General features: G+C 33.6%; 1 protein-coding gene across 1 annotated transcript in view; it reads right to left on the reverse strand.

Moving 5' to 3' along the window:
- Positions 1-14,224, reverse strand: part of LOC144851978 (leucine-rich PPR motif-containing protein, mitochondrial-like) — a 37,168-nt gene extending 22,944 nt beyond the window's left edge. The window contains exons 1-11 of the mRNA XM_078709656.1: positions 13,967-14,224; positions 12,523-12,704; positions 12,083-12,205; positions 11,407-11,528; positions 9,321-9,466; positions 6,875-6,913; positions 6,473-6,560; positions 5,644-5,748; positions 4,947-4,986; positions 1,524-1,687; positions 492-603 (exon numbers count right to left, since the gene is read on the reverse strand). Coding sequence (XP_078565782.1) covers positions 492-603; positions 1,524-1,687; positions 4,947-4,986; positions 5,644-5,748; positions 6,473-6,560; positions 6,875-6,913; positions 9,321-9,466; positions 11,407-11,528; positions 12,083-12,205; positions 12,523-12,704; positions 13,967-14,130 — 1,285 coding nt within the window. The 5' untranslated portion in view covers positions 14,131-14,224. The remainder of the gene's footprint in view (positions 1-491; positions 604-1,523; positions 1,688-4,946; positions 4,987-5,643; positions 5,749-6,472; positions 6,561-6,874; positions 6,914-9,320; positions 9,467-11,406; positions 11,529-12,082; positions 12,206-12,522; positions 12,705-13,966) is intronic.
- Between the last annotated feature and the right edge of the window lie 90 nt (positions 14,225-14,314).

Consider the following 14,314-nt stretch of genomic DNA (forward strand, 5'->3'; position numbering starts at 1 on the left):
TGACCTTAAGGCATTAGCAAATTTTACTAGTCAGAGAGTTTTTGGGCTGCTAGCCTATATACAAATAAAGCCTCCCTCTGAGGAGAATTGAACAATATAGTTACAATACAATCAAAAGATGTATTAAAATTGGGTAAACTTAAAAGGCTATTAAAAAAAAGTTTTTCATATCATGGTGCTAATATGGAATAGTTTATTGCCACACATTTATTGGTGTTATTTTATATTATTTTTTCTGCTTTTTTTTATCTTTCCTCCATCCCGATGATATATATAAACAAATTCTTAAAACGATAAAAATGAGAAAATATATGAGAATGAGAAAAATCCACACATAATAATATTAATGAAAATGGTACTAAAAAAAATATTTAAAACGTAATAAAATAAGTAAAGAATGTGGAACACAATATTTTAGATTTAAAATGTTTGTGCAGGACATGACATACATATACAGTTATTATAATTGAAAATTATACAAAAAAGGTTACCTTTATATTCTACTCCCCGTCTGAGAGAGCACTGAAGACCCATTATATATGGTGACTGATGAAGACCAAGTTCTTTTAGTTCATCCATGTACATACAAACTTTATCCAGTGGCTATAGTTAAATAAAATGTACACAATCAAAAGATGAAAAGAAAAATAATATGCAATAAAGAATTAAATTTTACAATGTTCTCAATAGAATTCAAAATATCACATTTACAGGCATTCCAAATGTTACTTCACATCGTGACATTTAGTTTAATATGCTCTGTATGTGATGCACATGCAGTTTATTTTCAAAGACAATTTGATGTTCTAAATTATAAACAAGATTTCCTGATGTATTTAAGAATTTTAAACATTTATATAGAACATACATACATGATGTTCAAATTATTCATTATTCATATTATAACTTTCTTTAAACATGATAGCTGGTTTAATCATTTGGTGCTACAAAGTCGTGACATTTTAAATGTTATAGTAAAAATGAACAGAGATGTGATGCTCAAATTGTGATCTCCTCATCATTTGTGACCATTTTGCAATTTGTTTCACTTTGGGCTGTTTTTTTAGATAGATTGCCTAGCCTACGAGTCAGACTTTTTAATAGTTTCTGTAATAAAACAAAATTAATTTCTAATCAACTTCATTTACATTTCAGGTCATTTTGAGCACTTCAACATTTTATCAAATTTTTTAAACTTACATTTTTTTTCGGTAAATACATTTTTTTTTCAATCCAATTTTAGTTCAAAGTGGATAACTATTATGTTACATTAAAATGGCATATTCGACAAAAATATTGTTAAGAATTATTTTTTTCAGGGGGAAAATACATCTTGAAGCTGATCATGTTATTTTAGGTTCACAAAAAGTAAGTTTAGCTCACGTAATTGTTGTTTATATTAGTTAGTGAAATGAAAAATATTATAATGAAGCACTATACCATCTTAAAAGTAAGTTTAGCTTACGTAATTGTTGTTTATATTAGTTAGTGAAACAAAAAAATATTATAATGAAGCACTATACCATCTTCATTTGAACAATGTGATCAATAAAAAAATTACAGCGATTAATATCTTGTCCAGGAAAAACTGTAACATCATTGGTCAAGTTTGTGAAAAGACGAACAATAACAAATGCACTCTCATCATGTCCTTTAGTAAGCAGGGAGATAATAAGGTTGATAGCCTCTAGAAAATAAATAAAAATGTTCAATGTCAAAAAGATTTCATGAAAAGCATAATACTTTTTCTTGCATGAATTCATATCTACAACTTATCTACTTGCATTATAAGTTTGGGGTCACGGTTGATGCCGAGGAGCTATAATAGATTAAAAATAGGCATGATTTTGACAATATTTTGTAAAATTTTAACTAAATCGCACGCAAATTGTCTAATTCAACATGCTCGTATGATGTCATTTCAAGTGGAAATGGTCTATTTTTTTTTTAACTATTAGAAAAGGCTGGAAAATATAATTCAAGTGAAAAAAAACATATTTTTTTATACTGCGAGCGTAAAAAGTTCATGACATCCGATAGACAACATTTTTATATGAATTCATATCTCATTTCATTCCGAGGAGCTATACAGTGGGATCTGCATTAACAATTTTAAAGCGCCCTCTGTCGTTGAAAACTGAAACCAGGAACTTGTAGTACTTCAATGCTAAAAATCTCTATATCTCTTTATATCTGCGAACCTTTAGCCATATTTTTCAACCTCTCATTGTAATCAAGTGTTGTTCCCACTGACTGGAAGATGGCCCTTGTGGTTCCCATTTTTAAATCGGGTAACAATAGGTGCATTGAAAATTAGGGTACAACTCTCTCCAAAATCTTTCCCACAGATGAACATAGTGATGTAGGCCCAAGGCTCTAGTGACAACATTCAGGTTCAAATTAAGTTTGATTCCATTATGGTCACTACCAGGTAACCCCGGATGTAGTGTCACTGACGTGCCGTAATTACTTCCGCCAAGGAGGTTATGTTTTCACCCCTGTATGTTTGTGTGTGTGTTTGTGTGTGTGTGTGTCTGTGAACAGCCTGGAGGCCACAGTTTTTATCCGATTCTCACCAAATTTGGCAACAATGATCTATGACCAAAAAGCTCGGACAAGTTCGGATTTGAGGGGAAAAGGTCATAGGTCAAGGTCACAACTAACAAAAAAATATTTTACTGCCTAGAGACCACAGTTTTTATCCGATTCTCACCAAACTTAGCCACAATGATCAATGACACATCATATAATTGTGGTTAAATTTTGAAGGGTCAGGGTCAAAGCTCCTTAATTTTTTCCTTTATGCTGACGACACTACTGTTCTTTATTCTAACAAAAATGTCCAATCCTTATTCAATACAGTCAACTCCAATTTGATAAATTTGTCCCAATATTTTGCAGCTAATAAACTTTCTCTTAATCATAAAAAATGTAGCTTCATCCTCTTTGGGACCCCACAACTATTAAAATCTATTGACTTATCAGCCAACAGAATTACCATTGACAACCATGATATACCTTGTGTTCAATCAGCTAAGTTTTTAGGTGTAGTTATGGACAGCAATCTAACATGGAAAAATCATATTAAAGAAGTAGAGAATAAAACTTCCAAAAGCGTTGGTATCATTTCTAGGTTATCCTCATTTGTACCCCTTAATATTCTTCGAACCCTTTACTGCTCCCTCATTCTTCCCTATTTGAGCTACTGTAACATTGTCTGGGCCAATACTTACGTATCCAACCTCAGTAAACTGCAAATTATACAAAAGAAGGCTATCAGGATTATATCTGGCGCTCCACCGCGGTCCCATTCTTCCCATTTATTTTCCAAACTTAATCTCCTCAAACTCATTGATATAAACATAATGCAACAAGGCAAATTTGTATTCTCCGCCCTGCATTCCACTTCTCCAAATCATTTAAACAAAATGTTTATTCCGAATTTTTCTATTCACAATTACCCTACACGTTCTAGAACTAATATACACATACCTATCCACAACACCAATTATTTTCAAAACAGTATTAGATACTCCGGTCCATCAATGATGAACAGTTTACCACCCCCAATTACAAATGCTGTTTCAATTTCTTTATTTTCCAAAAAATTAAAACAACACCTAATGTTAAAGTATTAAAAAGACAACAATCGAATGTCGCAATTTGATTTATGCTGCTGAACATTGATCTACTGTGGTTTTTGAGTTTTATTTTCTGATTCTACAATTTGATTGATCTATTTTTTATCAATTTATTTATTTATTTATTTATTTATTTTATTTATTTTTTTTTAATTAATTAATTAATTTATTTATTTTTTATTTTTCCTTTTCTGTGCGTTTTTTTGTCTTGTTTGTTTCTCTTTATTTCCACTCTTATTCAATTATCCATTTTATTTGCATAGGCATACCCAGCACAAGATTTCCTCATCTTCTCGGGATTATGCCTTCCTCCATAGCCAATTTTCTTAAATTCACTTTTCTGTTGTTTTATCCAACAAACATCTATTTCATTTTTTATATTCCTTACCATTTTTGTTTATTATTTTGTACTGTATTGCTATGGAGGAAAATAAATGTCTTTTGAAATGAAATGAAGGTCCACAAAAAACAAAAACAAAAAAGAAATAAAAAAATAATAAAAAAAAAAACCTCAGTGGGACTTGAACCAGCGATCTTAACTGTGAGAGGCTGGGTACATAACCATTACACCACACTGTCATCCACAACTTTGTAGTGTGCAGTTAGCATATTTACACTTAGAACTAATAAAACCAATTTTAAAAAAAAATGTTCAGGGGGCATTTTATGTAGGGGAATTTTACAGTAGGCGGAGGTTTGTACTCTCGGAGTACCCTCTAGTTAATATAGTCATTACACCTTCTTGTAATAAAAGGAACAGTCTGGTTAAAATTTAAAATGTCAAAAATACTGAAAGCCGAGATTGCAAATTACAAGATGCACAGGTAATGAATGTTAAAATCTCCGGCCAGTATTATGTCATGATAAAGATGGGCTTTTTTTTCTTAAAAAAATATTACGCACATAGACGGGACTATTGCTGCGCAGTGAAAGGGTTAAATCAAGTTCTAGAGAAACTCCCGTACAACGAAATGGAAACAAAGCATTGTTATTAGTATTTAATATCAACAATCGCTAGGCTCTGGGCCTAGCCAAGGCCTGTAACTAGGCAGGCATACTAGGACGTAACTGTAGGGGTAGAATTTTGATAGCTGGTAACAATGGTATATTAGCACCCTTCCAACAGAGACATAGCAAAACAAAGCTTCTCACCTCCCTTGAATTAATGCCTTACACCCTAAAACCCTACCAAACAATAAACATGGTACTTTAAAATGTTATAATTTTTCTTAAGTAAACACTCAAAATGCGACATACGAAATGGCTCAGAAATTTGACCTGAACATAGGCTAAAGAGAAGTTTACCTTGTAGGGATCCACCAATAAACTTTACATTTTCAAGAATCTGCAGAATAAACAGAACACAAGAGAAATAGGATATTTGCATCAATTAATATAACTAAAATAAGTCTTACACCAATAACAAACTGAATAACAGACTGAAAACCTTAATTTTATTAGCATAGTTATGGCTGTATTGTTGCTGAAATTTGTGAAGATTGATAATAATGTTTAGGCTAGGCTAGAATCCAGCTACAAGGCCTAAGGCAGGCCTTACTAGAAAGGGTTCTAGGCAAGTTTGCCGACTCCCAGTGTGCCGACAAATGGGTATATCACACAGCCTAGTCGGCACACAAAAAAGCCAGATTGCGGACTATAATAAAACTCTAAAGAGTTAAATTAAACTACTTAAATACTCAAAGTTAAATTCAACATTCTAACTACTATGGCCTGGTTCACACTAGCAGACTTCAATCCAGATTGGGAGCTAACCAGTCATGCAATATCTCTAGCTAGGCTGGCCTACATTATTGCGAACGATACTTAGGCGACGGAGTTCATTTTAGAGTTAATTTTTTTTATTTTAGTATCACTTTTTAGAATTTCATGAATTCACAATACAATGCACGTACATTGGGATACCTAATTTTATCATGCACTGTAAGCCCTAAAATGTGGGACTACTTTAGAGCAACATTTAACAATAACATAATAAATTTACCGTAGAAACTTCTCTCTCATAGCCATTGCAAGCTAGTCTATCAACTATGTTGAGGTAAACTTTATCTGGTATTGCTTGATTAATCATCCTCAGTTCATCTAAAGTCTGTATTATATAAAATTAAAAAAATATTTTTATTTAACAAATGTTCATGCTGTGTTTAGTAATGTCAGAGTACATTTTCTTGCGTACCGAACGAGAATTAAGAAAGGTAACATCTCACCTATAGTTTGTACCCCTAATAATTTTTTTTCAGATTAAAAATCAACAATATTGTTAAGTTTAGTTTCCTTGGAAGCTAAAAATAAATGAACCAAAATGAAAAATAGAATGTAATTGAAATATTCAATGGGGCCAAACATAGTTTGGTTGGCTATCTTGTCCTATTCTAATGCATTGAATAACATTTCATGTACTGATGTGGCATGTGTATGGAATAACCCAAAAGGAATGCATTGAGGAAATGTATCTACCACCAAAACCATATACACCCGTGGCACACAACAGAAATTCCGAAAATAGGGACGCCATGGTAGCTAAAAAATTGTGGCCTGTTTACCACCCTTTACTGGATGTTGCCTCCAGAGCAAAATAATACAGGTATATTTTGTAGTTCATAATTGTTTTTGTAATTTCACATCTGCCAAGTGTTGAATGACCATGTAATGTAATGTAATGCGACATTTATATAGCGTTATTTCAGGAAGATCAGAGCGCTGTGCACTTAGATGTTACACCTTTTCAACAACATTCTTCTCCCCTAAGGGTCACATCGTGTTATTCTAGTTCATGTCTAGTTATTATTTGTAATGTAAAATATTGTACTCACACTTTTAATCTCTTGTATATCTCCATTGGTGGCATATGCACATAATAAAGTAGAATGTGTTTCAAAACTTGGCTCAAGTCCAATTTTTCTGAAATAAAGTATCAGTCAAATAATAAATACTGAATATAGCATTTCTTTGTTTGTCAAGCATGGAAGTCTTCTTAAAGAGTGGCAAAGTTCAGTAAAGATAACAATTGAAGTAAAATCGGCGTAGTATCGAAAACAATAAATTCTGAGATTTTTATATTTGAGGCAGTCCACCTCAAAAGCGGCGTATAGTCGCAACCCTGTCCTCGAAATACTAAAAGCCTTTAAGGCTTAAAAAAACGGCCAACTTATCAGGAAGTTAATTGAAGCTTTTTAATTTATGAACATTTATTTAAAGGTCTGTACGTAACTTACCTCATTACATCAAGAATTCCTCTGGCACTTTTCATATCTCTAATTGAAAAAAAAATGTCATGTCAAGCATATAATTATTTTAGTATACTTTTTTAAATAAAACAATTCAATATACAGCAGAAAAGCATGAAATAAATACATAAAATAAGGCCACACACAACTGGTTGTAATAAATAACCTTAATTTCTAATTAGGGTTCACAACAGAAGTAAACAAGCAATATTTTTGCCCGTGAAGTAAATATATATTATTTTCACTTGGACTAATAGCTACTCACACGACAAGATAAACAGTATTAATTCCTTTTGTGATGAGGATGGATAAAAAACATCATTATTAAATTGTCATCATCGAGCAGCAAGGTGTTGTGAGGCCTATAACTTTGTAACACATATTTTCAATGTGTAAATAGACAAATCAAATTGATGTGTGGTGTGTGCGTTTTTTCGATCTAATTTAAGGTCACAAACTGAATTTTATGTAAAAATAAATACTATATGGGCCTATTGCGATAACAAACAAAAATGTGAAAAATAAGTCAATTCTAATAATTTAAGCAGCCTGCTGTAGTGTAAATACCAGCATGCATTGCACAACAAGGAATGACCAGCATGCATTGCTGTAAATACCAGCATGCATTGCACAACAAGGAATGACATGGTTTAAAATGCTGTAAATACCAGCATGCATTGCACAACAAGGAATGACATGGTTTAAAATGCTGTAAATACCAGCATGCATTGCACAACAAGGAATGACCAGCATGCATTGCTGTAAATACCAGCATGCATTGCACAACAAGGAATGACATGGTTTAAAATGCTGTACATACCAGCATGCATTGCACAACAAGGAATGACATGGTTTAAAATGCTGTAAATACCAGCATGCATTGCACAACAAGGAATGACCAGCATGCATTGCTGTAAATACCAGCATGCATTGCACAAGGAATGACATGGTTTAAAGGGGGATTCTGGGTTTAAAATTGCTTTTAAATATCGTTTATTTATTAAATAAAAAATATTATAACAATATAGACATGTCAGAATGAAGAAGTAATAACGAGAAATTAAAAAAATTTAATTTCATATACATTTTATGGTAAATTCATGGAAAGTCTGTTTTTCAGCAGCTTAGGGAAGCTCATTAATATTCATGAGATATTCACAAAGTCACGTCATCAGTGGATTCCAAACTCGCGACGTCATGTACGTTGTGTTTGTCAACTAATTTACATCTCTCTCCCCCTGTCAAACGACGACCACCCGATCATTGTGAAATACATTTTTTGTAGATTTTCTAAGCTAGGCCTAAAGTGTAATAATAACAGTAGTAGCATATATTTATTTGACATTTAATGAAATACAAAATTTAGTACAGATTACGGAGTCATAAATTATATACTACTATTTTTATACCTCGAATAGTACAGATCGTATTATCGGCTTCACGTACTAGGCTAGGCCTAGCCTAAATAATTTTTTTTCATGGGTGAGAGCCATTCTGACTAGGGATTCCATGCCACGATGGCTACGTTAAAACATTGGGGCCCATCATGGGCCTAGCTAGCCTACTAAACGATTGGCCCATAAATAACAAAACTCAGTGGATTCCAAACCCATCCTATCAACCAAACTCCTAAACAATCTAAACCTAAAACATTCTACAAAATCGGCTGTAAATATTGAGGCAAAACAAGGTCCGATCGCCGTCCGCACGTATGGTGTCCCGATCGTCAAAGTAGGCCTAAAATAAGCCTAGTTTACTCTCCAAAAAAGCGAATACTGCATCAAGCAAGTAGACCAGGGAGTAGGAAGGAGCAATATTATCTATACCATTCCGGTAGGTCGAGTCGACCTTCAATCAAATACTGTACATCGTTCATGTTGTGATTATAGACGGGGTATACTCGACCCGACCAGTTTGGTATTGTATACTGTATCTGCTTATCACGTGACGATGCAAGGCATGGGCAGAGAGAGCACATGTATCGTCGTCTCGCTCTCCTCTATTAGGCCGAATTTCCATAGTCATTATGGACGTTTCGAACTTTGGAACAACAGTGTTATACCGGTAGCAGAGCAAAGTTTTCTCTCAGAGTGGCCTAGTTTATTTTAGTTTATTTCTAGTTCATTATGTAATAGACATGGATAAACACTGTTGGCTTAACTTTAACTTTTTCAATTTTTTATTTTTATTTCTTTGTCTTTGTAAGATTTACTCGCCTTTATTTTCACTCTTAATTAATATGCGATAACAAGTGTCAAAAAGTGTCCGACTGGTCACCGTAATTCAGATGTCCATTGACTAGCTAATTATATTTACAAATTAGATTGGCTTATTTACTAGAAATGTGCAAGTCAGACAGGTTTTTGATGTGTAGAATGATGATGACGTCTTATGAACAAACTTACATTGTTTCAAATACTCATTTTAAACTTACCCAACTTTTGCATGGCCTTCTATCAATGAATTAAAAACACCCTCTGTAACAGGAAGATCTTTTGACTTCATAAACTCTAAAATTTTGGTGGCACCCTCAATATCTCCCATTTGACAATATGCTGCAATCAAACGTTGATATGTAACCTAAAAAAAAGACAGATTTAATTTAAACTGTTATTTAATAGGAAAATGGAGAACCTCAATCTTATTTTGCAAATTGTTTGTTTTAGATTAGAAGATATTACATATTGCTTGAAGGTTTGCCAAAATTCCTGATTCCGACCCCTACACAATTTAATAACGCGAAGAGCCACACAGCTAATTCCTTTTGTATTGTAACTATTAACCCTTTGGGATATATACGAAAATATCATTGACTGATTAATACCCTTTAAATTGGCCTTTTATATTCTGTATAAGTAGAGTTGAAATCACCAGAATGTACGTTAAAATGAGTGCTTTTTTTCAACAGGATACTCGGTCATACCTATGCAACTGAGTTGTTGGTGGGACAATAAATGTTTATGAATTCTAATACCCTGTTTGGAAAAAACTAGCAATCCTAGTAAGACTTCAGAAACTAGCAATCCTAGTAAGACTACAGAAACTAGCAATCCTAGTAAGACTACAGAAACTAGCAATCCTAGTAAGACTACAGAAACTAGCAATCCTAGTAAGACTTCAGAAACTAGCAATCCTAGTAAGACTACAGAAACTAGCAATCCTAGTAAGACTACAGAAACTAGCAATCCTAGTAAGACTACAGAAACTAGCAATCCTAGTAAGACTACAGAAACTAGCAATCCTAGTAAGACTTCAGAAACTAGCAATCCTAGTAAGACTACAGAAACTAGCAATCCTAGTAAGACTACAGAAACTAGCAATCCTAGTAAGACTACAGAAACTAGCAATCCTAGTAAGACTACAGAAACTAGCAATCCTAGTAAGACTACAGAAACTAGCAATCCTAGTAAGACTACAGAAACTAGCAATCCTAGTAAGACTACAGAAACTAGCAATCCTAGTAAGACTACAGAAACTAGCAATCCTAGTAAGACTACAGAAACTAGCAATCCTAGTAAGACTACAGAAACTAGCAATCCTAGTAAGACTACAGAAACTAGCAATCCTAGTAAGACTACAGAAACTAGCAATCCTAGTAAGACTACAGAAACTAGCAATCCTAGTAAGACTACAGAAACTAGCAATCCTAGTAAGACTACAGAAACTAGCAATCCTAGTAAGACTACAGAAACTAGCAATCCTAGTAAGACTACAGAAACTAGCAATCCTAGTAAGACTTCAGAAACTAGCAATCCTAGTAAGACTTCAATGGAATCAATCACTACTACTACTAATACGATAAAAGGGATTCAAAACATGCCAAAAAAACCCCAAACCAAAGTAAGGGGATATGCCTTTGTCGCTAACCAGGGATCGGTCTAATTCAACCAGTAATAAGCTGAGAACTGAAACCCCCTGCAAGGAAAATGGTAAACACTTTTATTTTCGGTAGGGATTATTTTTTTCAGGGGTTGTTCTTGTTGGCACAACGGCCATGCAAAGTCAAATAAAACAATGTGGTTTATCAAACAGAAATATAAATTAGCTTCAAATCAATTCAATACTAAATTAGCCAGATTTTGATAATGAGAAAGACTCAAAAATTTATTTGAGGCGGATGCACATAATAATAACCGATTTACATATCAAAATAAAGAATATTTAAAGCCTGATAACACGCAACAAAAATTACTCCTTGTCCTCCTTTTTAACTCGAGTTTTCTATTAAACCCTTAAACAAGATCTTTCCAGACATATAATTTTTATTTACATGGGTACATAAGAAATAGTATATTTTTAACTTCAAAAAAAAATTTAATTAAAATTTCATGAACGTGTTCGAATCACCATAACGAAAATCCGCTTCATTAGGATACCTAGTGAGAGCGAATGAACAGGGAAACAATGAACTAGCTCTCAGTGTACTTAGTATAAAGTACAAATTATGTGAGTAGGACAAAACATCTCACCAATAAAGTTCTTGCATTTTCTAAAAAAAAAAATGTAAAATTAAAACTTACACGATTTGGTTCTATTCCACTTGCTTCCATTTTTGCCAGGAAATTTGGAGGTAGGAATTTATGTTCGTTTTGTAAATATACACGTAATAATGCATTATAGTGGCTTACATCATAGACTGTCCCTATAAAAAAAATAGAATCCAAAACATTAATAAAGTGTACGAGATAATTCTATGAGGTCAAAATGACATTGTTAGTGTCTTTTATTGTCAAAATTATCCATTAGAGTTAATAGGAACATACACTTTACAAACAATTTAATATAAATCTGAAGTGTATACAACCAGTATTTATCGAGGTATAATTCTATGAGGTCAGAGGTCAAAATGACCTCTTTTATTGTCGAAAGTTATTCATTAGAGTAAATATAAACATGCACTTTATGAACAATTTAAGACCAATTTTAAGTGTGTGCGACCAGTCTTTATTGAGATATTATTATGATGTCAGAGGTCAATATTTAAAAAATGACCTTTCCTGCCATTTTTGGCACTCAATGATTAAATAAAAAATATGTTTAAAATTACAAAAAATATTAAAATTTTTACATGACTGCTCATTGAAGTTCATCACATTATTCATCACACAGGGAAATCGCGATGTTCAGTGCTAGGCCGCCAGCGTTTATGTCTGAAACATTGCTGATTGCCAACAATAATACAATAAAATAAAATACCAAGTTGAGATAGTCTGTCCCATATCTCATGTACTAGTTTTGATCGTTTCTCATGTGTTATTTCCGGTAATAATGATCCACAGCTTCTGACCAGCAACAATGCTTGATTTGGTGTTGCCACTTCTGAAAAAAAAACAAAATGAGAGCTGCCATTAAATTTACATAGTGGTTTGGAGTTTAGATCACTAATTTACAAACGATCAAGCTATCACCAGTGACCGTTTGACACGGTTTGTTCGGTTGAAAAACATTTGGACACAATGCCTAAAGAATAAAAGCAAAGAGACTATGGAGTGGCTATTCCTGAAAATACAATTACTAAGTATCGTAAGTTTAAAACTATAAATTGTAGGCAATCTTGACAAATTTCTAGCCTGCCATATTTTGATATTCAATATTGAACTTGACGACCCTTTCATAAAATATCTATTTTAACTTACTCATATCACAGACTTGGGAAAACACTGCCATGAGTTGGTTGTGTGTTATTCTGCCCGTGGCTCGAACAGCATCATCTAATCGTTTTAGAATTCGACGAAACTCATTCTCTGTTTTTTGGGTAGAACTAGATCTTGTTAAAAACTGCTGACAGCAAGCTGTAGTTGTACAGGATAAATTGTTCCTGAAATTAAAAAAAAATTGGCGAAAGGTCACCGATTATTTTTCTCTGCAAATCGGATAACCACCTGAAAGGGGACAAATTGCCACCAAACTTTTCGAGAACAGAATTTTCGATCAGGATAGGAACCGTTTTCGAGATATAAGGGGTTAAAGTACAAAATTGACCAATTATAACAATGCATATTACATAGCCTATGTAAATACGTGAACGTGATTGGTTGAAACTGCATCACATGACTATCGCTCGTATATATCCTCGAGAACGATGATATTGACTGAGTAATTTAAACTATGCATACATAGCGCCCTCATATGTTATTAGTCCTCCCTAAATGTGATGAAAGACCATTTGTGATTGGTTAATACTCACAGTAGTAACCGGTACGCGCGCAACGCACTGAACATCCGGTGATTCGGCTCGAAGGAAGAAGATGAATTATTATTTATTCGGCCTATGATAATATTATTAATTATTATTAATGTAGGCTTATTGATGGAAATTCTTCTGTTATTATTTAAACGACCTAGGCTAGTGAATATTTTATTGCCAAGGAATCATTAATTAGTAATTATCTGTTTATTATTCTTCGCAAGGTAAGGTGTCTAGGCAGCTTTTTTACATACAATACAAAAAGGAGGCCTAGCCTAGGCCTAGTCTAGCTTCACCCGACCCAGCAGACTTGTTCTTGGCTATGTAATATAACAGATATCGCCTTTTATATCGGTAAAATATAAGATTTAACATCCCCTCGGGATGATATTATGTTCTCGGGGAATTATATATATCCCTCAGCTGCCGTTTCGGGATATATATATTCCCTCGAACATAATATCATTCCCTCGGGGATGTCAAATCTTATATTTCACCTCTAAGCAGGCAATATCTGTATAATATAATGTAGGCCTAGTTAGGGCCTATTAATAATAACCAATTTATTGAAGCACAATTTTGTCTTTTTATAAAACCTGTAAATAAAAAAAATGAAATATTCATTTTGACCAAAATATTCAGACAGTAAAATAAAATAACTTTAAACCTATACAAATGGCAAAAAACATGTATTTAACCCATTGCATTGCGCAATTGATACCTTTTCACTCTACAGTATACAGTTATTTCAGGCTATTTGGCACGCCATACCTGGCGGCCGAAATGATCATGTCATATTTTGTCCTTTTTGGAGTTTCATGAATTTGGTCGTTCCGTAACCGGCGGCCGAAATGATTGGCGGCCGAAATGCACTGTGTGAACTCCATACTTACCATGTTGGAATATGTAGGCCTAGTCTGTGTTGCTTGACTTGTAGTAGGCCTACATCAGCCTGAAGTAACACATTTCGCCGATGACCATTCGCGATAGTAAACTCTAAAGATTGCAGCAATAAAGGATGCACCTTCAAACATGATTTACGTAAAAACCCGGCCATTATGGATGGAAATATTCACCAATAGGCCTATATACACACACACGTGTGAGGGGGAGCTATTATATTGAGCTATATTATCATCAAAGAATAAGAAGAATGAGTAATCCGCGGTTTTCCCTGTAACAACACAGTATAGTATATTCTCCATGTGGTAGGGCGCCGCCAGGATGTATACAACTTTTGT

The sequence above is a fragment of the Antedon bifida genome, chromosome 9 (assembly GCF_963402885.1).
Source record: "Antedon bifida chromosome 9, ecAntBifi1.1, whole genome shotgun sequence".
Classification (NCBI taxonomy): Eukaryota; Metazoa; Echinodermata; class Crinoidea; order Comatulida; family Antedonidae; genus Antedon; species Antedon bifida.